Raw genomic sequence first — 27,024 nt, 5'->3', positions numbered from 1 at the left:
CTTTGACGATCACATTACAGGCTCCGTTAATTTCTTCCGCAGAAATAAGCCGTCCGACAGCGTGAACTTTTTATTTACAATGCGAAATTGACATTCAGATCGAAAACAGAACAGAAATATTGTTAAGAAATGTAAACTGTGTCACGCGTGTGCGATTATATTAGACGATACGTGAAACGTTCAAAGGTGAATTTATTTTAAACGCTTATAATTGTAAAAATATTTATAAGTTTACGAGTTTTTATATATTTTGCGTATTGTATAATAGCTTTATATTAAAATAGCTTTATATTATATTAATAATAGCTTTATATTAAAATACTCTTAATATTAATTTTTTTAGTAAGAGAAATTATCTTCTCGTTAAAAATTATATCAATTTTATTTCGCCAATTACGCGCATGTACCAACGTTATCATCCTAATTGATTCTCATTGCATAGTTCAACGTTTAACGTCACTCTGCAATGACATCGATAACGCAGTCCAGGTTAATCAACGTGCTTCTTTGATATGCTTAACGAGCCTTTTCTCGAGCGTCGTCGACGGGGAAGAGGGGGGAATGCAAAAAAGTTAACGTAACAAAAAAAACGCTGCGCTCGCTCGCGCACCCGGACTCCCGAGTTCGCTCGTTCGCTCACCCACTCGTCCTCGTGAATTCGTAAATTCGCGGAGTAAGTTCGCGGAGCCGGGACCACCCTTCTCCGTTTCGATGGCACTTCACCCCTTCCAGCTCAGTCTCACTGGACCATCTCTTTCTCCTTCTCCCGCCGTTCTCTCGACGATCCGTTTCGCTGTTCCATCTCGAGAAGAACGAGCTGGAAGTGGGAGACCAGTATCACCGCCCGCTCTACCCTGCACGTTCCCTCAACCCCTTTCCCTATACGGTACTCCGCCACTGCTCCCATGCCTCCCACCATCGTCGTCTTCCGCGCGAGGAGCTCCAGCATCCCCTTCCCTCCCACCGGACTATAATGAAAGATATTAACTACAATTTTATATCGAATTACCGCTGAAACACATTTCAAATTACTTGGGCGTAGCCGTGGCACATAGCGGAGGCGCCGAGGTTGTTTCGATTGGGATTGGCTGGATGCTTAACAGTAACAAACGAGATTGGCCAGCGTGCAGCGATAGCGGGGAGAACAGAAGGCGGGTCTTAAACTCGATATGGCCGCCCCAGGCACGAACGGAGGCGCTCGTCGACAGTATCGTCCTCAGTATAGGCAGACCAGTCGTGGCAACTTGATGCACATGCACGTTCCGTGTGCACGACGAACTACGTTCTCAATCTTGAGGCAGACCGATCGGAGCGATCATCGTTCGATAAATACAACAATTGCGCAAGAGATTGACTTCGATCTCGCAATCGCACGCTCGCGATTGTTTAATTTCAACATTGAAGGACGTTGCCAGCCGAGGAATCGTTGTGACGGATATTTAATTGGAAAACATTAATTAATTTCGTTCAGTTCTGTCAAAGTGATCTGGGTAGTATAAAAACTCAACTAAAGGTGAACAACGTATCAAGTGATAGTGCAATCCGAGGAAAAGTGTTAATAGACCGTAACGGTATAGTAATTTGAAATTCCTAATCACTAATGAATACTTGCCGTGCGAGCGATCAGTTCCAGCATGCGTGACCGGCAGATGTGACAAGCCGACTCAACATAGACCTTCGAAATAGAATTCGAAATAGAATTCTAAATAGAATCGAGTAACGGTAGCTGGATTAATTGAACTTTGATCAAAGTAATCGGTTTAAATCATTCATCAGACGAAATTCTGATCTAGAAGATTAATGCGAAGAGTGTGCTAATCTTTTTTTTTTCTTTTTTTTTTTTTAAGATATTTCGTGGTCAAACGATTGATCGAACTAGTTTTTACGTTCTTAAACGAAGCACACGCCGAACACATAATCGTGCAAAAGTGAGAGGAGAACGTGCCACGAGAGTCTTATATAAAAATAATTAATAATTAAATGAGCAAGGAAAAGGAGAAAAAGAAAAGCGGAAATGGCCGACGGCTTCGCTCTTATGCGCGGCAATTATGTTAAGTGGCCAATTAGCAATTAACCAGGGAGCCGAGCCGAGCGGCCCCTTAATTGCACCTGGGAAGAAGGTGGTGGCGGAGGTGGAGCGACCGAGTAAGCGGGAGGAAGTGCAAGGTGCACACGCATCGCGACGCGAATATCTATCTCACGCTATTTACTCCAGATTTGCCTAAAAGATTTTCGTCGATTTATTTTCAAATCGCCCGTGAATTTCGAAGATCCTGACACGCCTCTGAATCGAGCCACATTAAAGATTAACGGTGTTCGCGTACGACGAAAGAGATTTCCTGACCTCCTCGGAAAATTAACTCTTCCGGCTTAAATAAATTTAAAGATTGGACGTAAAATGATACGGTTAACGCGCCAATCGTAAGTGTAAAGGAGAAGTGATCCAGAACTCAGATCTGTCGAGGATACAGTGAAGTGAAGTGGAAATAAAGTGAGAGGGCACGATCTATTCCTGGATTAGGCTACGTCGTCATTGTCGGCAAGATTCTGTCTCCCAGGTACCGGGCAAGTCCTGGGGTGGCGACAGAGGCACCTGCAGGTGCCCGTAGCCCGAAGGAACCACCTGCGTCTACCGTGATGACGGTCCATCATCAACAGAACCACCACGTGGCCGCTCTCAGTGGCGTCACCGTGGCCAACAACGGTCTCAATCTCAGCAGGATGTCCGGCCTGGAGGCGCATCGGCTGGAGAACATCGTCGATCGAAACGGCGTGACGGTGGAACGTCTTTCGAATGGGCTCGACTCGCGAAACAATAATTTGAACAATAACAACGGCTTGGAAAGAGGCGATGCCTCGACGACGATGCCGCAGAGATCGAGGTTCATGATCACCGATATTCTCGGCGGTGCGTCGAGCAAGATGCATCAATCCGGGCTGCCTAATCAAGAACCACCTGGAAGTCCACCCTCGACGCCGCGAGACCTTAGCGTCAGGCATCAGTCCAGAACGTCCTTGAGCAACAGTAATCTAGACGAGGACAGCGACGCCAGCCACCACGACGGCGCTTCCGTTACGTCGAATGGTAAATGATACTTTATTATACGCTTTCGAAACTCTGCTCGTCGCTTAGCATAACGACGTGATGAAGCCGCAATGGTATCGGAACATATAACTCTATTAAAAGTGTTTTCAAATCTCATTCTTTAGACGTAAAAAAAAAGAAATAATTCGCTCGTATGGCATAGATGTCTTTGAAATTAAACAATGGATTAATTAAATTCTTTTTAATAATACACTAACAGAAATCGGATAAAAAGAAATAAAATAGTTGCATATCTTCATTCATTCAAGCCATAATATTTGAAACATTTAAAACGTATAATAATTGCTTTGAAATTTTTTTTAATAATAATACTTTTAAATATTAAAATTTTTTAATAATAACTGTTTAATTTTATCGTCCGTCTGTTAAGCCTTTTCTTATAAAAACGTTTGCTACATGCGTTTTACACGAGAATATAGTCATTAATTTTTTTTTCCATTCTTTCGTCTATTGTATAATTATAAATATATAGCTTGCATAATTAGTTTTCGAATAGCGAAAAAACTCTTAAAATACAATGAAGAAAGAGAGAGATAAAAAAAATCCATTGATCAATTAGCAAAGTTTCCATTAGGCTAAAGAACAGTCGAAGAAACAGTCCGCAGTTTCGTTCATTACAAAATCTGCGTGTGTATTCTGATTTCGTTTATTCACCTGATCGCTCGCGCGGACTTTCACGAGATGTCAAGGACATCTACGGGTCCATGACGACCGGATACTTCAATCGGTGAGATCACGTCGGCCGTCGGTGGTTGCGCGTATAGAGAACGCCTCTTTCGAGAATCAGATACATCTCTGCTGAGATAAACGTTCCTCTTTTTTTTTTTCCTTTTTTTTCTCTTTTTTTCTCTCCGCGGGTTGCTGTTCCCATTCGCCCGACAACGTTTAGGAATTCTAATGGCTCCAAATTGGAGCTCGGCTTCGAAAGCTTTAATTATGTTACCCTCATTTGTTTCATTCATCTTTTCTACCTGTGTCTCACTGTCCTCCGAAGTTCAATCCCTCCGATCTCTAAGTGCTAAGTTGTCGCAACTGTTTTGACCGGGCAACGTCTAATCTAGTAAGAAGTTCGCGCTACCAGCGTTGCATATAAGCTTAACGTACGAAACAACGGAGATGCGAGTGAAACGCGGCAGAATCGATTTTTAATTACAAGAAAAACTTTCACGTTAATTATCGCAATATTCGCGGAGACACGCGTGCAAATAATTCTCGCGATACGTGCAAAGCTGTGAGTTATAAACATAGCGGCCGGCTGAAAAGTATTACTCGCCATTCGATTTCTACTCTAATAAACGCGCGCGTCGCTACGAACTGCACGGCGATCGCAGAAACTGCGGGTCGCGGTATTTTCTCTCGTGAATCGCCGAGGAGGCTATTAAGGTGACCCGTGCCGAGCGTATCGGCACGATTTCCGTTAATTCGCCGCTTTTTCTCCCGCGATCTTCACCGAACGTCCTGCTTTTCTCTCCGGGGCTGCTTGTTTTTAAATGCGACGCTCGAACGAAACCGCTCGCAACAACTAAGCTGGCTGTTTGTCCCGTAATCGGCTTATTTCCTCAAAGAAGCGCATTAGCGACAATTACGCGGACGACGGCGATGCGATTAGAAGCGGCAACACTAATACTGCTTCCGCGGCACTAAATCCGGCCATTCCCTGTGAAAACATCAGCGGGCTATTAAGGCGCCAATTTTTCCACGACATTGACTCGCCGCGACGGCTCGCACCTTGCACCACGTCGCTATTTATAACCTCCCCTAAGTGTTTCACGGACAAGACCAATGACCAGCCCCGGCACGGCGTTTGGAAATCTCAAGAGTCACGTCATGGTAATCGATAATCGTCGTCCTTACCTTGCTACGGTGACACGAGAAAATAGGGAAAAGTGCTCGCGATAAGAGATATGTGAAACACGTCGAGCTCGAGTCGCGCGATATTCCTCTAATACCTTTTATCACGCCCTAAACTGAATACAGAGCAATTTAATACAAAAAGAAAAAAAATAATAATAATATTAAAAAAAAAAAACGTAATAAAAAGAAATAATCTTCTGCGATTACCTAAGCTTATTTTCGGAAGATAAAATAAGATGCAGCTATATGTCGTGCGTCGTCGCGAAGACGGCTTTACGAAAAGTCTCTACGAACAGCGCGTCGTGAGGCATTAAGAGATGTGTATTGAAACCGCGTGAGGTGCTATTTCCTCCACGGTCTAATGACGCGCGTTCGTTATTGGCGTTATCAGACGGCGGTCTGGTCTCGCGTCGCGACCATAATCGCCGGTGCGTAAATGGTATCCACCTTCCGTGGTACGCCATGCGCTACGGTCGCAGAATTATTAATGAAGGACAATTAGGAGGAGTAACACCGACGTAATTGCCGCGCCGCACGCTTTCACGTAGATTGGCCCAGGCGATTTTTTACGGGGCCAGACGTCCCTCCCTTCTCTTTCCCTCCCTCTTTCCCGCCGGTGTTAAAGCTACGTCCGTCCATTCCAATTTCCCGTCTCGATTATTACATTCCGCCATCGCGCGCCGGCGGGACCGAGCGACGCCGGTACTCGTCACGGTACAAATACGATCGATCTTTCACGCGGCGTTGATTAGAAAATTATTAACGTCGAACTAACAGCTAGACGTAATTGCCGACGGATTTACGCATCGATCATACGTCGCGCCACCGATCGCTCGTTAGCTGTTTACTTCTCCGTTGGAGGATCGCGAGCCCCTAATTATCGTCCCGGTTATGTCCTTACGCGACAATTACACACGTTTCGTGCGTCAGGCTGATGAGAATTATTAGCGAAGAGGCAATTTTACCTAGCGACGCCGTTCTAATCGTGAGGCGGAACATATGCCGAGAAGCACGTTGAATTTTATTCGACGATCTGTTATTTTACATTGTTACATGCCTAAGAATTGTCTTTTCTTTATTTTCGTGAGAAATAACGAATTAGATTATTTATATTTATATAAAAAAAAAAGTATAAGTTCGGGAGACGTGAAAAAATTTCTATAAAAAACTTAATTTATAAGCATAACGACGATTGCGTCATTACAACGTGCTTGAAATTCACACGTGCATAAACCGTTCGCGGCATAATGTATAAATGCCTTCTATGTATTTCTTTTAACACGGGTTTTAATATCATTTCAATGCGTTTCATTCTAGTTGGTTGAGAAAGGCGTGAAAAAAACCGATCTTTCTCAGCGCGGAATATCATTTCTTGAACGCGTGTGCCAGTCGCTTGTAAGCCGCTTACGAAGCCAACATTCGTCCCCGGGTTCACATTGTTGTCATCTCCGCGTCGTTCCGGAAGGTTCCTGGCCGGGGACCGAGCCGTTTCACGCCCTTACGGGCCTCGGCGAGCGCGCTGACTTTTCGACGTGCGACTAATCCGAGAACCGGAAATGATTGGCAACCGTTTAGAAACTGGCACGGATTAGTTAGCTCTATGCCGAGGAACTTTCGCGGGACGAAAGCAATTCCGTATCCGAAGCCGCCTTTTTGCGAGAGGTCTCCCCTCCGGCTGTCGGACTTTTGACGACACAATCTACGCGCGGGATTAATCCACGATCTGAATATCGAGCCGAAAGGTGAGGAGAGATTCGAGCGGCGGCGTTGAGAACTGGAATGCTGGTAGTCGTTACAAATGCCGGGAAAGACTTTGAGTGACGCGTTAAAAAAGACGATTATCCGAGTGCGGAATAAAGACGAGGCGATAGCTAAAATTGAATAATAATCGAAGAAGAAGTACATCGGACTAAAGTATTTTGTATCGCTGACGCGTGAAAAAAGTATTAGCCGAGGGGGAGGGTTCGCGAAGCGCGGAAAGTAATCTAAACGCGCGGCGGTTTAAATCGAAGATTTTAATCGCTTCGTCGCAATAGACCAAGTATAAATCAATGCTTAATCGCGGCGTAGGTTTTAGCGCACACGGTTTGGCAATCGTTAGGATTTCGTGTTGCGCAAAATGTGTCACGATGTATCTAATCGTGGCGAGTGATCGCGCGGAGGGAAGGTATCGTGTTTACAAAGCGGGCGATCTTAGATTGTGCGTGGGTGATTAATTATTCCGTCTGAGGTAAACGTTTACGCAGATAACGATGTGCGGGAGCACATTGTCCGACCGAGCGTCTTCGCGGTGCAGCTCGAACAAGGTTTCTTGAAACGGCACCGAAAGCCACTTAAACCTCGCAACTCGGTCAGACGTTAATCAATTATTAAATTGTTCTCGGAGAGAGGGGGAGAGGGGGGGTGATCTCTTCAAGACTACACGATTCCGCGGTATTGGTATCGATTTCGAGAAAGCGAGGTCAAGTTTGTCAACGCGGATGCCGAGCGCTTAAGAGGATTTGAGAATCTTGTTAAGCGAACGCTGGAAACCAACCGCGTGAATCCCGATAACGACGGTAAACACCTGTCGGCGGCATACGCGAGGAAGTCTTTAGCGAAGTCCGGCCGTATAATACGCGCGTAAGTGACTCGAGCCGCGCTCTCGCACGAAATAACAGGGTAATTATTACTAATGTGTACCGCAATAGGTTAAAAACTTTCGAATTATGTTCTCGACGGTGGAATTATGAGCGTCCTTCGGCTCGAGATGAAAAATGCAACTTCTGACATCAACGTGAAACACTTTTGAAATTAATAAAAAGATAATACGCATGTACACGTACGTAATTTACAACATTTTAATGCAGATTTTATGTAATTACGTGCGCCCTTTATTTTAAATTCCCTATTTTTAACCAGAATCACTAAGAGGTAAAAATATTAATTGAAATATGAAAGATAAATATGAATGATTATAGCGTCAAACGAGCCGCCGTTCGCGAATCAATCTTCACGAAATGGAAAACTTGCCCTCAAACTTTTTTCAACTACATACGTGTTAATCGTTCCGCGAACGGTTGATGCAATCATCGCATTTCCATTCGCAGCCCGCGTGGAATGCGCTTCGTGAAATTGGAGAAACACGAGCACCCCGCGGAAACCTTAGGCTCGTATAATATGATCTGACAGTAACGCTCGATTGTAATTTTTCCCTATAATATTTCCATGCAGCAGCAGATCGCCGCGCAAATTGTCATACGACACCCTCCAGTTCTTATTCTGCCATGATATCCTTAAATAAATTATGAAACGATAGCCATCGAAGAGCTGTTACGATTGCGTAAATCGCCACGGATATTAATGCGATATTATGACGGGAACTATTTCATTAATGCACACGATATAACGATACTAATTACGTCAGCATTAGTTTATGTGCAAATATTATGTAACATTATTTCTTATCTATCGCCATATCGTTCTCGTTTACACATCTGATCTTTTACATGCAACTAATTTATTAATAACACTTTGTATAATTTACTTTAATTTCAAGATTAAAACCTAAAATGTTAAAACTATGGAAAAAAAAAAAAATTGCATATTACGGCTTTAAAAATCAACGTATGGGATACTAATTTGACTCAACCCCATAGTTTGTTTTTTAAATTCTCGTTGACAATTCTCGCCCCCGTGGGATCGTTGCAAATAGAGTGGGCAGGCAATAAAACGTTGCCCCATAACATTATTCCCAGTGTTTTCTCCCCTAAAGGTGGCGACGCGGTAACACAATACAGAAGAGGGGTCAGATTCTGCCCCGTCGAGGGCCACCGCCTTTGTATACGATACGAGGGGTTGTAGGTGGCGGCGGTAAGAGAGCACCCTTTACGACACGGGGCCAAACGAAGAGGTGCGACTCGAATTTGTAAGCAAAATTGCACAACAGCTTTCTTAGATTTCTCCGTGGAAAAAAAGAAAAATTACTCTCACAGCTTCATATATGTCACGTAATTTCGCTTGCAAAATTAGCTTCACGTTATCAACTGATATATCGATCGGTTACAAACTATTTTTTTATTAAAAGATTATCTATGCAAAACGCATTTGTAATTTTTTTTGCTTGCAAAAAAAAAAATAAATAAATTTTATATGTAAAAATGTAGGTTTGTAGCTTCTACCTCGGTGACCCGCCCGTTCCTTCTCTTTTTCTCTCTTTGTCGCTCTTCTAGATTACTTACGCGATGCACTCAGCGCGAAATAAAGCAATAAACAAATAAAATCGCGGGCGCGCAGCACAATGGAAACTCCGGCTTTTTCTCCTCTTCTTCCCGCTCCTTGCCTTACCAACCCTTCCACCCTACCCTCGTTCGCTAGGATCATAAAGTGCGAGGCAACGCTTTGCGAAAGTTTTATTATTCCCATTTTTACGATCCGTCCGGCTAACTCCCTGAGTTGCAGCAGCTACTTGCGCTGCACTCTACATCCCGCGCATTCGTCACAGCGTTTGCAAATTTTCGCATGCAGTCCTTGGCCCAGTAACGATATCGAAGCGCTCGATTACTTGGGAAGTTGCCTATCGCTATATTTAATGACTATAATATAATTTTTTATGAGAAAAATCTACATTCTTCTCTTTTTCCCCGTTTTTTTTTGTCTGTTCTGGTTTCGTGCAAAATGACCATTCTTGACGATTACACGAGTATTTTCAAGTCGGTAGAGTCGATAAAAATGAGTGCAGCTCGTTAAAAGTTTTAACAAAAGAGCATATCATTGAATAATCATAAAAATGTATTTAAGAAAAAAAATAAGTTTATAAAATGCATATTTATATACGTATGCCACATAATACAAATAATTAATCTCTCCATTTATATACTCGAAACAAATAATGAACGTTTCAATAACGTTGCATTGTTTAAAAATACAAGATGTAGAATAAAGAAATGAAATTTGTAAGCGCGCGCGAGTATCTTTTTTTCCTTTCAACGATATACGTCATCCGGCGGTTCTCATTTTGCTTTGATAATTTTGTTAAAGCCCGCGCGTTTGAAAATTACAATTGGTGCATAAAGCATGATGATGACGACGTGAACGATTTGACCGCGATGTGGACGACGACGGCAACATGCTGGCACTAATTGCAGCGGCGCATAATTGCTCGATAAACATCCTGTTAATCTCACTTTTATGCGCCATACATTGTATCGCGGCGATGCCTGTGGCACGCAAGTCCCCCTCGTTTCCTCCGTTCTTCCCTGTCCTTCTCCCTTTGCTCTTTCTCTTTCACGTAATGCGACTTGAGAACACGTCATGATTTTCACTGGTGCGGCACATCCGTTACGGGCGCCATGTTTGTACGAGAGCCTCTTTAAAATACATTTCGCCGCCTGACAGTGGAAATGACGTTTACCGCCGTGACTTATGGAACACGAATACCTCTCGAGCGTTTGCGTTAATTAACGCCGAGCTATTGTCGCACGTCACGCAGCAGTAACGCGTTGGGAAAACGCGCCTTTGAAATATTATTTTCCGCCCTACCCTCGCGGGGGTAAAAATTATTATAATCTCGGGAAAATCGTTTCGCGTTCGCTACGAATCTGAAAAATATCCTTCACCTCGGTCGCCACGTTTTTAACTGCTACGCAGAGAGAATGATGTTGAGTATTTTTTATTATATTTTCTATATAATTGCACAGTCAAAAGATTATCGTCAAGAATGTCATATTCATGCTGTATTTTTAAAAAAAGTAACCACATTCACACAGTTCTTGCAACTTTCTCTTAGTCAAACTCGTCACGCCATAAATATGTATAACAAAAAATCTAAACGCTTCGGCCATTTATTTTATTCATAATTTCATCCACAAAAGATCGTATTATTCGAAAAATTCTCTTTCTAGTGTCCTCGTTTGCTTCGTGGACAATATAGTAAAAACTTACAAATGTAACAAATTTCATAACCATAGACAGGTCTATATAAAACCCGGTGAATACATGTTATGTCGGCAAAAGATGTGAAAAGATAAAGGAAAACTGTTCTAACCCCCAAAAAGAAAAAAAGGTGCTCGAGTTACTTTAGCAGCTAGACAAAGTTCTCTGTAACATCTTGAGAGTATTCTGGGAACTTTGCAAAAATATTCTGAAGAGAGCGAAAGGAAGAGGAAAGTCTACCGGACGAATTTAAGCCGCCTTATGCGGAACATATCCGTTTTAACGTTATAGTTTCACATGACCGTTACAAGTATATGATTTGACGTGCATGTTTTATTTGATGAATGACGCGCTTTATGACCGAACAACGAACCGCATTTTATACTCGCAAAAAAAAGCCCATATTGATGAGTTTATTTCGATGTGTAATGTCGCTGGATAATTATATTGATGTGTCTGTGGGTAATATTGTAGCTATCGAACGGATAATTGGATAGCTTTATGATGTAATGAATAATGTGCAGAATATATAATGTCGCGGTATTGTTGTTGGAAGAAAAAAAAAAATTGATCATCCCTCGCATCAAATCATTACGAGACCGAATAAAAGAGCAATGCTATAAAAAATAATATTAAGAATCAGCTTCTTCTGCGTTTTAATAATTTTCTATTTTTTACTGCTAAAATGATTTAATGTGATAGCTATCGCGTAATGTTTTAGAGAACACGTATTAATGGCATTATTTAAGATCGATGTAGAAATTGTACGGCTGCAAATCATGACTTAAATTCGAAAACGGAGAACACTTGGAGTAAAGCTGATCGCGAGCGTCGCCATTTCGTATCAAAGTGAAAACGCTGGGGAGGGGGGTAAAGAGTGGTGCATGAACACGCTCGTAAGGATGAGGCGGACACAGATAAGCCCTGAGCCCTGGGCTACGTGCCTCGCAAACGAACGGCGGGTGGACGAGCGGCTAGGAAAAAAGAGGGATAGATGTTTCGCGATGGTTCTCGAGTTACCGCGCAAAGGAAGGGTAGGAGGTTTCAGGGGGTGGAAAAAGTTCCGCCTAACGTCTTGGAAGTGTCTCAAAAGGAGAACTCCGACGTCGGTCGGGACCCGGGCTCTAAGTGTATCACATAGTAAATTTAGTTTTCCAACCTCCGTTTCCACTCTTATTCTCCCGTCCCCCGCCTTCCCCCTCCCCCAACCCCTTCGTTCCTCTTCGCATCCACCCCTTTCCTCTACTTCGTGGACAAGTCTCGGGAGTCGAGCTCGAATCGAGCTGTGGTGCCGATGCAGCTAGAAATGGAGTTCCTTGTTCCAAACCTTTTCAGGGGAGGGTGAGCGCGCGCACGACATGGTAGCCAACATGGCGCGGTAGAGTCTGGACCCGTTCGAGCGAATCTGGCCGATCAAACGGGGGCTAAGAGCCGCGCTTTCGTCCGGGTTAACTCAATCCACGAGCTTTCTATCTTCCCGATCTCCTCCTTTCCCCGCGGCTTCCCTTCCGGAGCAATGTTATTCCTGGCTGCATCTCCCCACTGGATCCACCTCCTGCCAGGGCGCTTCTCCCGCGCCATCCACGACCGTTCCAATCGATGAGCTCGCGACAACGGGCCTTTAGATACTTTTAGAAGCCTGTGCGGACTTTTATTCCCTCGGGAGACTAAAGTCTCCATGGTTTTCTGATCGGGACTTCTCGGGAGGTTGCGCGATTTATTCGTGACACGTTCCCTACTGCGGGGTAATTTAAAGAGAGCTGAATAATTTATCGAACGCAGTGCACAAAATTTTTCTACGTTTACGAAAAAACTTCCTCGAAATTTATATTACAATTTAGAAAATATTTCAGACGAAAGCTAAACTTTTTATCCTACTTCTCTCGTCGTGTTATTAACGAGAGAATTAATTTACTACCGACGGGTCGTTTATTAATTTTTTTATTCCGAAATAAAAAATCATCCGTTTGTCATCCGCGGCTATCTTTCTACGGTAGAAAAAGGAGCGATGGTGTAATAGGTTTGGAGGGGGATGAAAATGAGTATGGGCGCGCGACTGCATACCGCATGTAAGTGCAACTCGTATCGGGTGTAATCGGTTTCCTCGGGGAATCCCACCCTCTCGTTTCTCTATCTCTCTCCGGATACGGCGACGTATCGGGGGGATAATTTGCGGCGTCTCGACGCGGCTGCGTGGTCCAATCCGCGATACCAGCCAATCGGCTCTCGGCTGCGCGGAGAGTCGAACCGAGAACAAAAGGATCCCGTTCTCTTTCTCTCTCGCTTTCTCTTTCCCTTCTGTCCCGCCGATAGAGAGGCGGCTGCAATCGCTATGCAGGCAACGACAAAAACGACTACCGCGTATAATCCACGCGCCCGGCATTGATTCCACCCTCGGCGAAAACAAAAGCTTGGTGCCCGTACTTCGCAATTCCTGATAGACTGACGATTCTTTACGGTCATCTCTTTTAGCGAAATAGTTTTACTAGCGATATATGAAGTAACGTTATTTCAGAAAATAATGAATTTATTCTTATAAAGACGAGTTGAATAATTTTTATCAGCGTAATTTTCCAAATATATCATTGCTCTCCTTTAAAAATAATTTTGACAACTAAGTACAACGAGACGCAAAGGGAATAAGTGAACCGTTCGATACCAACAGTTTTGCATTTTCAGGTGGCAAAGAGGATGATCCTAAAAGCTCGTCTTCGAGTTCTTTGGGGTCTGCGCAGAGCAAGAAGCAACGTAAGGCGCGTACAGCTTTCACGGATCACCAGCTTCAGACTCTTGAAAAGAGCTTCGAGCGGCAAAAATACCTCAGCGTGCAGGATAGAATGGAGCTAGCGGCAAAACTACAGCTGACGGACACGCAAGTGAAAACGTGGTACCAAAACAGAAGGTAAGCGAACCGAAAGACGCGTAACTAATTTCTAAATGGGACGCAACGCGACATATGCGGACGGTAATTAATTTTATGATCCCTTAAGCGCAAGCGAATGCGACCGGTAATTTTTTACGTATAAAAATTTATTCGGAACCGAGGCCCCTCGACTGCCTGAATTCCAACGTACCGACATGAAATATAATACTTCAGCATTATAACGCTACATATAATATTCTTACAAGAACGCCTAAAAAAAAATTCTTATTATATTTTATATTTAATTGCAGTTATTTGCTATTGCAAAAAACGACAGCCTGTTTTTCTCTCAGGTAATATCGGTACGTTAGAAACAATTTTCACGAACGTCATATACCGTTCAACTTTTTCGATCGAACTTCTTATTGAGATGCTGAGAAAATTTTTATTGAAAGATAATTACGAGAAGTATGTGCCCTTCAGCGCGCGATTAACTACGTGATGGGGCCGCGCGCGGGGGGGGAAAAAAAACTGTTGAATGACCATTAAAAGTTTGACTCTAAAGAGACAAAGGTGGAACCATGACGGTCGACCTCTCGATGCTCGCGTTATACATTGTTGAATATCGGATAGAAAGCTCCTCATCATGATCCCCGTCTCAGAAGTGTGGCGGCGCGATTCTTTGTACCGGCGCGTGTCGAATTCGTAAATGGAAATCGCGGCGGCTAACAAAGGCGTTGTTTACGTGGTTAAACGCGAGGATCGTTGGCCAAAACCTGAGCAAGTATCTCGAGAGTCATGCGCCTCCGTTACCGGTTTTGCGGCCCATCTCAATAGCTTGTCACTAGTCGATACTTCGAAGAAGTGGAAGATAATTTTTGTTACGAACCGTAAATTTCTTTTTTATGAATTTTAAATAAAAAATGCACAGTGCGAGACGAAATTTTTTTTTTATGAGCTTTTTAAATACGACAAATTGGGACAAAACGATTTATATTAAAACTGATTTAAATTTCAATGATGAAAAATGTGAATAGTATTACTTCCGGATTAAATATGTGCAAGATGATAATGAATACGTACAATGAACATGTAAATATATAACAAAGAAAAAGGTCTGTTTTAAAGATAATACTGAATTGTTACATTAGTCCGTTACGCGATTAAATTCGGACACGCCGTCGGTTTCCTTTACGAAAGTAAAACCGAACAGCTGGAATCGGTTTCAGAATTCTTTGCGGCGTCCTTTATAAATATTCTTTCGTAAAGTCATCCAGTGGCGCCTGTAGTTTCGTAGTTTTTAGGATCATTCATCTCTTTCCAATCTAATCGACAGGCTCGTTGGTCGGTTCGCAAACTCCACGCCGAAAGTTTACCGAACGAAATTAAAATCGCATGCCATGGTCCTCGCAAAATCACTTCGACACGCTTCATCCCGAATAAACGAGTGTAACATTAGCGGGAAAAATTCCATACGATTTTTTTTTCCTTTAAACCAACAACAAATAGCCGTGAATAAAAAAGAAATTATAATCAGTTTTAATATTTTTGTCAATTAAAATTTTTCCCCGCAACGTCGATGCAAAAAGATTTTCCGATAAAACACGCGAGATTAAAAAATCTCACCCTTACGCTCGATGTGCAAAATTCACCGGAGACTACATCGATCTCATTACGCTACTTAATTATCATTGCTCTCTTGTTCCCGCCGTCGCGCTGAAAGTACGGTGATTAGCGGGGAACACCCACAAGTCATGACTCCGCGACTTCGGCCGGCGGCCGTTTAGTTTAGACAAGCGGCCGATCGCGCACAAAGAAAGCGAATCGTTAATGAGGATCCTCGTAGATCGTGATGTACGATGTACGAAAAGGCGGAGGCCGGCCGGGGCGAGCGCCGGACTCTAGACTGTGTCATTAGACTGTCAATTACCGGTGGAGCGAATGGCGTAATGACAGGCAGCGAGCGCTGCCAAGCGTTGCGCCGCCGCTCCGTGATCGTGAAAGAAGCTGCCTGCATTTCGGCGGCCGCTTCAATTTTTTTTTTCTCCCTCTCTCCCTCCCGCCTCCTCCTCCCCCGCGGGTAATTGCGCGCCGCCGAGTCAACGATTTTCAAAGACGCTGCTCGTTTTCCCGTATCACGTCGACGAGGATCGCGATTGTACACGGCGTAATCGTTACGGCTATTTATTTCTACAGTCGGCAGTTTGCTCGCTCATTACGTCGGATCGCCGGTAATGGACAACGGTGATTAAGGATCGCTTTTGATACAGAACTCGCGTAGCGCCCGCGAATCACTGTTACACCGCGTTACATCTCGTTTGCGTTTCGCCCGCCAGCACGGCCGGGCCGAGAAATAAACTCGGGTTTTGTACGTCAGTTCATGCGTGTCAAATTGAAAACGTCAACGTTTCCGGCACGAGTGGGCTGCCGGTGACCGATCGAATTTTAAACATTTGCACTAAATCAATAAAAATGTCCGGCGGGATAAACGGGAGCGCTTTTTCGCGCGGTCCTCTCGCTTTAGCAGTAAACAGCAGCTTGGAAAGAGCGTTCACGAGCGTACCGATATATTTTGAAGGGAGGAAAGATCAGTGGCACGTGGCCGCGATACAATTGCGATGCCATTGCGATAAGTGCCAACGAAATCGGACCCACTGTACCCGTGAAGCCTATATTAATCGCTACACGCTTCATCAAATACCGTCAAAGTGCGAAGTACCGTATACCGCGCGTCGCATAAATTACAGATCAGCATGACACGCGCTTTAATCTTTGTACGTACGCGTCTTGGCGCGGTACTCGGAGCCGGGAAGCGGTTCTTCGATGCAGTCGCGGCGTAACGCTAATTAATTTTCGCCATGTTGACACTCAGCCGCGCTTAATTAGGACGAAAATGAGGAAACTGAATAAAGTCGCGAAAGGAGAGGAAGGAGGGAGGGGGGGGAGAGAAGGGGGGCACGTGTGCACACCACGGCACGTATCGTAACGCGAGAAGACGCGCGCGGCGATGAGGTGGAGGCAAAAAGCCGGGAAAATTAGTGACGCTCTTGACTGACGGGCGGCTTCTTAAGTGCCCGCTTAAAGTTTTGTTGCTCGGTTGCACGCCCCGATGCGGTGTGACTCGGCGATTCTTCGCGGAGGCGCCGGCCACACCTCGGGCGCCACAACGACGCGAAATCCGGCTCCCTTTTTCTCCCGTCCCGGCTAAACGCCCGTCGAAAGTCCCATCTTCGGGGCCAAGATTCGCGGGAGCCGCGCTCCAATTTCCGAAAGTCGCGCACCGAATTTAATTCCACGCGAGAACGCGCTGACAAGTTCTAGCTCGCGGCAAATCGACCGATTAGATAATTCCGGAGGAATTCTAAAGATGCGTATACATTTAGCGAACGAGCGCCGGATATTCATTAACAAATCAATCACTACAAAAATAATTCATCACCGACGAATGCTAAGTTAATACACTTTTAGATTTCTTACATATTTATATATTATAAAAATTCGTTTGTAAAAAATTAATTCCTGTAAAAAAAAAGAAAAAAAAAATACTGTCAGAAGTTAGTACGATTTTTCGAAAATACTCTCCGTTGTTTTATTTTCAACTTGACTCGCAAATCGATATTAAATCGGAGAATTCTCGTTGAACATTGTAAAAATAAATTGTGACGGAAGATAAATAAGTGCGTTCTATTAGCGACGGATAATGCGCAGTCATGATTAACAATTACGGTAATTTCCTCGGAAACACATGGATCTATCTAACAACCGTTCGTCTCTGTTTTTTTCCTATTAGATGCCTCATAGACATCTATTTAATCGTCATCAATTGTACGCTAATTACGCGCAATGATGAGTTATCCGAACAACTGCTCGACTCGCGCGCGATATCTTCCATTTCGTTTTTTTTTTCTTTCTTTTTTTTTTCTCATAAATGCTAGACCGCTCATCGCGAGGCGAGATTTATTAAACCGAGGAAGAACCGATCTCCTTGAAAAATTCTCGTTCGAGGACTACGCGTGATGAATAATTCGAAAACGTTACGTTGCCTCCGCTTCCCTTAACAGACGTCTCATTCATCGAGCGATCAACCAACACGCACGTACGTAAATTACTCTCAACAATGAGTCACCTGAACGATTGCGCGACATACGCGCGCGCATACACGCACATGCGGCAGTCACGATCGACCGCAATGCCTTTCCGCACGAAACTTTCCGTGAAATCGACGCCGAGAAGCTAAACGCGCGGAGATTGCGGCCACCGCCCGTAAAGCTCTTTTCCACCGATAAGCGATACGCTCCGCGCTTTTCCGCGGCACGCCGCGTACGCACACGCGGCCGTTCGGTTGTTTAGAAGTCATTAGGACTCGTTACGTTACTCGCGGCAAATCGTCTCTACTTATCGGTTAATTACGTGCTCGGCCATAAGCGAGCCGCGTAAGTAGCGTGCAGTACGTATGTGCTAACGTTGACGAAGCGTGCGCATCTCCGATCTCTAATATCGCCGCGCCGGCAAGCTCGGCTCGGAGAATGTGTTTTAATGAAACGTCATGGGACCCGCGCGTTTATACCACTCGCTCGTAATTCACGCTAGGTTTTGCGCCTTCGGAGTATCCACGAAAGATTAGAACGGCGAGTATCGCCGGTATCTCGCACGATTAGCGATTCCGAACCATTAGTTTGATATCATGCAGGTTTTTTTTTTGTTTCCTTTTTCTTATGTGTTTATAAATATTAATTATTCTTTGATTTAATTAGACCTGAAGATATATCTAACTGTCATTATAAATAAAAATAAATTAATAAATAAATAGTATATCCAAAAAAATTTAATGCAATTTTTTTTTTTTTTTTTTTTTTAAATAAAATAAGCGAAGAGCTTTCGGTGAAAAAGCGCAATTTCAGTTGATGATATTTGCATTACGTCGCCGGCACCGTCTGCCGTGTTGCGCTCACGCATGTGCGCTTATGGTTTCCATATATGTTGCTCTATCCTCTGCACGTCCCGCGCAAGAGAACATCCTGCCTTCAGAACGTGACTCGTAATTCTAAAATATTATGCGGTAGCTTGAATTTTCTTTTTTTCTTTCCTTTTAATGAAACAACCGCGCTCGTTCGCGTTTTTTCGCGCTATCGCGTAACTCGATGTACGCTCTCGCAATTAGCGAGCACACATGTCACACCGTGAACGAAGACGAAAAGTGTACAAAGAGAGAGAGAAAGAAAGAGAGAGAAAAAAAAAAGAATGCAGAATGTTTCGTCGAAAGTTTGCGCTTAATACACTTGTACAGAACGCATTGCTTTCGAGCGATAGTGAGATATTCGTCGCTTGATATTTCTTTTCGCGGTATAATAAACGGACGTGACTCCATTAAAGTCAAATGCAGCGGCGAGAGGGAACTCATTCGAGCTTAAAATTACGCTCCATCGTGCGCGATGTGTCCGTAGCTTAACCGTGATTTATTTGCCGGGCACGAGTTTCGAGCACGAGCGCAACCGCGTTAATGCCTGCCTCCCCCCTCCCAACCCTCGAACGTGTGAAAGAAATTAGGTTGCCGACGTAGCGTTGGTCCCGCGAAGGAACTCGCGCCTCGACGAGCTCTAAGAATCCTTGGGAGAGCAGCGTGCAACTAGAAACGCGCGCAAACCACACGAATCCGAGGAAACTGCATCGCGTGGACTTGATCGCGTCGGCGATGGGGGATGCGAAGGCTGAATCCTTCACACGGTTTTGCGCTCGTTACATGCCATCAAGTATTACAGCGTAAACGCGCACGCAGCGGTATTTCGCAGCGCGACTATCTAGAAAAACGACAAACCGTACTCGCGAAAAATGCAAATGCACGGAGCTATTTGTAACGACGCCGAAATACGTGAAAAGGGGGGAAATAACGAACGATCGCGGCGAAGCACGTTGCCGCGTGATAACACGTTACTCGCGATTTAAAGCTCTGAAAATAAAGAGAAATTATTTTCGCGTTTTATGCCCGGGTGATATTCATATTCGAGGTTAATACTGATATACGAGCGATAAATTCCAACGGAACGAATGTGCATTTTTTTCTTTAACTCGCAATCGAAACGAATGATCTTAAAGCCATCTCGCCGCGTTAAATCTTCCGAGCTTGGCCTCTTCGTTCCTTCAAATATATTTTCCAACGTTCTGCCGGAACATTTTTGGGGAAAACTTTTAGTTATATATTTAGAGAACTCTCGGGCAACGAGTTTCGATGTACATTTAAATTAAAAAAGGTGGAGAGAAGGTGATAAATTAATAGGCGAATTCTTATGCAATATTGTAACGTCTTCCTGATGCTCAAAACACGTCCGAGCGTGACTTTTCGACGGTAATACTTCCCTGCAGTCGTACGGTGGCATTATGACATTGCGTCGTCACGATGTGACGACATCTCCGGCGCGTTACATACGTCGCGATCGTGAGAATCGCCTCTCCCGGGGAGGCAGGGGAGAAAACTCCTCTTCTGTCGCGGCGCACCGGAAGAGAAGCGCGGGCTTCCCACGCCTCCGGTAAACCGCTTCATAACGGGTCGCCTCAATTTCGCGGATACTTATGTCGAATGCGCTCGTTTCGATCGCTACTTGCGTCACGGCAGCTCCGCTGCGATTTCGTGCGCGATTTCGTGCCCCTTTGGGTCGCCGCGGAATTTCACGAAATAGCTAGAAAAACGGGGCTAATCGGATGGCGCGCGATAACAGTACCGGGCATACCCGGTAACGACGTATTTGCATGCGCATTTGTCGGCCCTCCTCTCGGATATAATCACCTGATTAACTCTTTTTACCCCCGCAGGACGCGTAATCGCCGGGTTTAATTAACACCGCCGCGAGTTCTTTACTCGAAATGAGGTCACGATTATTTATTAATTTTTTTTACTTCAGTTTTATAATAATTTAAAAATTCCATTTATATTCAATTAATATCTCATTTAATCGTGGCTTATTTTAAGTTTAATATAAAATAAAGTGGAAAATATCCTAATGACTAATAAAAAAAATATCAAATTCTTAATATAATTATGCTCGATATATTTTTAACACACATGTTTGACGACACATGTTTCACTCTGTCTTTCTCTGAATATAAATTCGATTACGTACAGGCTTCAGCGTTGCGAGGCATGTGTCTCGTAATCATTGAGGCGAATAATAATTTGAAAATATGTTACCCTTTCTCTCTTTCTTTCGCGGTCTCGCTGTCACCGTTATTATCACAAAGGGCCCTAGTAGCTTCGGGACATTAGTGTCGCACGAGCATGTAACCGCAAAAGTAGCGAACAGACCCAGCTACCATTATAAATGCATTAACTCCCCCCTCTTAGTTTTCGCCCTCTTCTTCTTACCGGCGTGCCATTTTTTTTTTTTCTGTTTTCGCTCTTGGCTTTTACAGCTGGACGTTTCACGATATTCGTCTTCGGCGAGTTGCGTTTATCGCTTTTCGACTCGCTAATCGTCGAGCCTGCCTCGTTGCGTGCTTAAAGAATGCCGGTAAATAATTGAATTTCGGATTTAACTTCTAAAACGTTCGCCGGTAGCAAAGACGAAATTGACGAATAAAAATAACGATGTTGCCGGTATTATAATTTTTATCGTCGCAAACTCTTGAATATTAAATACGATTGAATAAAAGATAAACGAGAAACGCAACAAGGGATTTCTCAAGCGGTAAAGTAATTTTCGAGTCGATTGACGCTCGTACCTTGGACGCATTGAACGCTTCCTGTCGCGCGAGGGGTCGCATAAGTTACCCCGAGATTTCTACGTCACTTTGACGTCCGACAATGACGACGGGGAAGGTGTCACTCAGAGCGACGCGATCGATTTTCAGGAGTTTGTCGTTGTAAGAAAAGACGTGAACTTTTTGCCGTCGCGGCCACGATCTCGAGAACTGCACGATCATTAGGATAAAAGCGTGATGGAAGCGATCGTTACACTTTCTTCGGCAATCTACAACCCTTCTCTCATCCTCTTTTCTCGTTTCACTCGAGCGAGATCAAGCAGCCCCTCGAGCACCTCAAGAGCGATAAATCAATGACTCTTCTCCTTCTTTCTTCGCGTCTCCCGGGTCCTACATCACTTCCGGCCCCCTAGTTCCTAGCGGACGACTATAAAAAGCCAACGGGCAATTAAGGGTGTTTTAGAGTGGCTGCGCTCGAAAATCGCCGGCCAACCCTAGCCGAAAGTGGGGGAATTAAAAAACATTACTCATCATATAATCGCACGAGCGGTTCTCAACGCTGTCTGTCACCGTCGCTCTTTCTCCCTTTCGCCTTCTTTCTCTCTTTCCCGCCGATTCTCGCGTTCGGACACGCTCGTTCTTCTTGCGCCTCCGACGTGCCGGCAGAAAAATGAGAAATGATCGTGGCTCGATTCAGAGAGGTGCCTGTTTAAAATTCATGAACGATTTTACTGCAACCTCCCCTATCGCAACCCGTCACAAAAGGGCGAGCAGAGCCATATCGGGAGAGAAAGAGAGAGAGATAGTGAAATTGTGGCCCACATTCGCGACTATACATCAGTACAGAATCACGAGAGAGGAAGAGAGGGGAGGGCTCGCACCCTACGAAATATATTAATTGTCGAATTTTCCGTGCGAGCTGCATATCCGTTAGAGCCGCTTTGTCCCTTGCCAGGCGCGGATCTCTTGATTATTAATTACTCCGACTACCAAGTGCACCCCACTTTACCCTCCCTCCTCGCGGCTATTACCCTGTAACATTCGTGGCTACATTTCGAAGGTACAATCTCTTTTTTTATCGCGGCCGCAATTTTAACCCCCCCCTAAAAAAAAAATTATAACAAATGTACGCGTCGGTGGTGCTCGTTAATTATCGCTTGAATTTCGTGCGAACCGTCGAATTTTTATTGAGACAGAGCCGGGAGACAGAGCTGATTTGATTTATCATCGCGAATAAAAACCATTCCCTTTGAGTGTGATATGTAGCTCGTCGCTGAAATTTTTTCCATTCAACTAGATAATGAAACTGTAATAAAACTACGGAACACTGCTGATAATTTTAAAAAATTAAATTTCTATCTAATTTTTCGTAAAATTACACATCTGTGGCTCTTTTTCCAACTGTTTGTGACGGAAATTAAAGTTCGTATCGATCTACATCTTTTTATTCTAATTTAAATTAAATTTAGATGTAATTAAGTGAGTGTCGTTTGCTAATATTTAAAAAATCTCGTATTGATTGACATTCTCGCGATAACAGCCTCGTAATTACTGTTGAATTAGTTACGAGCCACGGGGAACGCTAACATATATATATATATATATATATATATTTTTTTTTTTTCTGAAGGGTGACAGTGGCGGTGGTGGCAAAAACTACTTGCACTTATCGAGTAAGAATGTCGGATGTAATTCACGCCTTGCCGCTACGGAAGGGTTGTAATTTTCTTGATATTATTCATGAACGTTATGGCAGGTTGGTTCATGTAATATAATAGCCTTTTATAGTCGCTTTCTCTTTACTTACATTTTTCTCTGTCTTATCCGCCTCATTTCATATTAAGCCGCTCGACGCGGTACTTTAATATATTTCTCTTGCAAAGGGCGAGTTCCCCTAATCGCGTGAGCACGCGCTCTCATATCAAGTTTATCAAACAAAAAAAAAAAAAAAAAAGAGAGAAAAAAAAGAAGAAGAAAGCTCCAGTTTATAACGCTTTCGATTATTCTACAAAGGTTACAAGTTCGGTAATTTATATATAATCCAGATATCTTTTAAATTTCATATCTATTTTCTTCGCTTTTGACGAGCTTCGTAATTACCCACCCGAAAAAGAAAAAAAAAAGTTTTTTTCCCACCAGATTTTTACAATATATTAGAAAAAATTATGCGTGCGCTACGCGCGCGCTATTTTTTAAGAAACCCTAATTACAACAAAATATGAAAAATAAAAATCATGCGACTTACCAATCTGCATGAGCGTCAGCGGAGTTGTTGATTTCTGGCGGTGGCTATAACATAAAAAAAAATTAATGTAGACATGTCAGTATAGTTAGAAAGATTAATAAAAAAAAATTAAAAGTTTTCTTTTATTAAAGATTTTATTTAATAAATTGATACTCACCTAAAAGTTGCTCCGCCGATGCAGGATGCCCCCCGGGCCTGTTCCTCCTCTCAGATGGGACGTGTCGAGTCATCCTTCCGCGCACAAGTAACTCGCGAACACCCCGACCGTGATTTTACAATCGCGACAATTACTCTTTACTTTAGCGCGTTTCTGTCTTTCTGGCACTCGCGTTTAGAATAAAGCTGTCGAAAAAAAATTACGTCCGAATACTACTGTGCGGAACTCCCGATACGGCCGACGAACCGGCTGCGGTTCGTAAAATTAATAATATCGGCGGTAACGACACTTTTGTAGATCGATGGTGGGCGCAGCTGCGTCGATCTGTAACAAAAAAGAAAAAAATATATTAATAATTAATAACGGCAACAATAGAATTGATTATTAGCTAATTCAAGCGTCATACAAATTTTTTACAGATAGAATTCCTACATTTACACATGCATGCGCTGTGTTCACGCTACTCGAAGTCGGGCGCAATCTCTTTCACTGTGCAATCGCCGATTCGCGCGAAGGTAATTCGCGTTTTGATTCCGTGGAAAGTATCGTTATTTTCGCCGTATGATTTGCAGCGTTATCGAGCAATAATGTTCAGTTAATACGACGGCCTTCGGGCGGCGAGTTTCGCCTCGTGTCTCCCTTGTTCTCTCCGTGTTTCAAAGCGTTCATTTTCGTTCCCGTTAGACGGTATCAAACTCCTCTCTGCCCCAAACCACGGCCTGTTGATATATCTCTGTCTCGCGCGCGTCTAAGGGCGCTTTTACGTTCGCAGGTGCGGCTCGGATACACGTGTATCTGTACCGTGTACGTACGTATGCACACGTATGCGTGTCGTGATACGCGATGATTAGGCACTGAAACTCCACGGGCTATTTGTTAGTATAATAAGCTCCCGGTAGTGTGGCCAACGTAACCACTTGGCGGCACGCCACCCCGTTTTAGCGTAATTGTCCCAGATCGAGATTTACATACGCGAGGATGGCGAAGAGGGGCAATGCGAGGGAGGGAAAGAGCCGGTCCCAGGGAGAAATTGCAGAAAGCCCGTGATTGCTTCGGGTGGCGCGGTGGCCTCGAAAGCCGCTTGAGCCGACGAAACTTGGCACTACGAGCGAAGAAACAGCTGAATACTAAGAACGGATCTTATCGTTCGCCGTTAGAATCTAGAAAACTACCGTGGAACTACGCTATGCTCGCACGTGCTTCCGGCGATCAAGCCCCGTATCGCGATATCGCGGGCTCGCGCGGGCCGCGCCGTTTGACATTGGTCGGGCCGAACTTAGATCCATTTTGCCGATATTACGTTATAAGAATAACGATCGTTCCGATATAAGTATGTTAAATGGCCGAGCCATTTTTTTATCGCTGGTCATTACGAACGAATAGCCTTCGTCAAAATACTAAGCAGGTCAGTGGATTTTATGATTCTTTCTTACCAGCAGTGCGAATCAATCTGGCAAAACGCGACCTGTACGCTAGATTAATTTAATAATATATTCATATTCATAAATTCTATTTACGGTCGTATAATTAAAATTTCTAGATTACATGGCTGATATATTTTTGTGATATATTAATATTTCTCAAGCTTATATTGCGCGAATATGTGCGACATATTATAAGCGTTATCTCTTTAAAAAAAAATTCTTATATATATAAAATTTTTAAAGAAAAATTTCGCGGCAAATAAATCGCAAAAGGATCGGCATGAAATCATGGTTATTCACGTGCACGCTTTCTTTGTATTTTCAGAACGAAATGGAAGCGACAAACGATCGTGGGCTTCGAGATCATGGCGGAGAATAATTTCGCCGTTGCCGCCTTTCAGCATCTGTACAGCGGTAGTACCGCGACCATTCCAGCCCATCCTGCTGCAGGACGGTATTGGCAGTATCCCAGCGCGCACGCGTTACCCGCGAACGGATTCTTCTATCAGCCATCATCGGCGGCGGCGACGCTACAAAAGCCGCTTCCCTATCGCTTATACCCGCCTATGATTCTAGCAGGGCCAAGCAATCCCCTCGGCTCCTTGAGCGCGAGCTCCAGCCTGTCAACTCTCAGTAACTATTACAGAGACAGCCCGGAGATGGCCGACGGCCGGGAGTCCTCGAGGAAAAGAGACAGGAGCAAGAGCCCGGAATCGAGAGACAGGTCACCGAGCAGGAAAGCGGCGAGAATGTATCCGCTGCAAATGATGCAGGCGGGGCCTAGTAATCCTCTCGGCACTCTGACGACCTCCAATCTTTCCAACGTGAATAACTACTACAGAGGTAGTCCGGAATTGATCGAGGGTAGGGAGAACATGGACAGGTCGAGGAAGCAGGAGAGAAGCAGCAAAAGTCCGGACTCCAGGGACAGATCGCCCTTGAGGAAAGACGTTAGGTCTTATCCGTCGATGATCCAAGCGGGTCCCAGCAACCCTCTCGGATCCCTCGCAACTGGCTCTAACTTACCGAACCTGAACAATTATTACAGAGATAGTCCGGAGATAGTGGACGGCCGGGAAGGTATAAATCGAACGCGACAACGTGACAGAAGTCAGAGCCAGGATAGATCGCCCGTGCAGAGAGAGGACAGTCCCCGAAGTGTGAGGCCTGACAGTGACGAGGAGAGCATACATGATATCTAGGACACGGAGATTCTTAAAGCCAACGGCGGCATATCGCAAGTTCTGTACGGTAAAAAAGGCGAGTGCGTTTTGCAGGATAATTAAAAAGCGGAATGCCATGTGCAATTAAGTGATTTTCTCACGCCGGCACGTTTATCGCTACGAGATAAATGAGCGAGCGAAGCGAGTGAAGAGTTGACACCAAAAAGCGGCGTTGATTTAATCATGTAACCGTCGAAGGAAATGTAATCCTTTTGAAAATGTGCTCGCGTGAATCGGACAGCTAAGCGTACGAGCGAGGTTGAAGGTACTACTGATCAATGCGATAATTCATTACGAGAAGCTGACACGGATAATTAAAATCAAACTCATTTAACTAGCATTAATCAGTCAATTTCGAACGAAATAACGAAGTCGCTCAATTTTCAGCAGCCACCGTATTAACAGCTTACGAAAAAAAAAAAAAAAAAAAAAAAAAACAAATCGATTTTCGCAGGAGGAATTCGATGGAAGATATTAATCGATATTTATACACTTCCACAAAAAATAAAAAAAAAATAAAAAAAAGAAAAAAAGAAAAAAAAAGAAA

The 27,024-nt window shown here is 44.0% G+C and overlaps 1 protein-coding gene across 1 annotated transcript; it reads left to right on the top strand.

The window, feature by feature from the left end:
• The first annotated feature begins 1,133 nt into the window (after positions 1 to 1,133).
• Positions 1,134 to 26,918, top strand: LOC139106789 (homeobox protein B-H2). Its single transcript, XM_070663749.1, has 3 exons — positions 1,134 to 3,085; positions 13,553 to 13,775; positions 25,580 to 26,918. The coding sequence occupies exons 1-3, from the start codon at positions 2,638 to 2,640 to the stop codon at positions 26,454 to 26,456; spliced, it is 1,548 nt and encodes a 515-aa protein (XP_070519850.1). The 5' UTR covers positions 1,134 to 2,637; the 3' UTR covers positions 26,457 to 26,918.
• The last annotated feature ends 106 nt before the right edge of the window (positions 26,919 to 27,024 follow it).

This window comes from Cardiocondyla obscurior, linkage group LG12 (assembly GCF_019399895.1).
Source record: "Cardiocondyla obscurior isolate alpha-2009 linkage group LG12, Cobs3.1, whole genome shotgun sequence".
Classification (NCBI taxonomy): domain Eukaryota; kingdom Metazoa; phylum Arthropoda; class Insecta; order Hymenoptera; family Formicidae; genus Cardiocondyla; species Cardiocondyla obscurior.
Note: the sequence above shows the minus strand (reverse complement) of the source record. Positions and strands in the feature narration are given on the sequence as shown.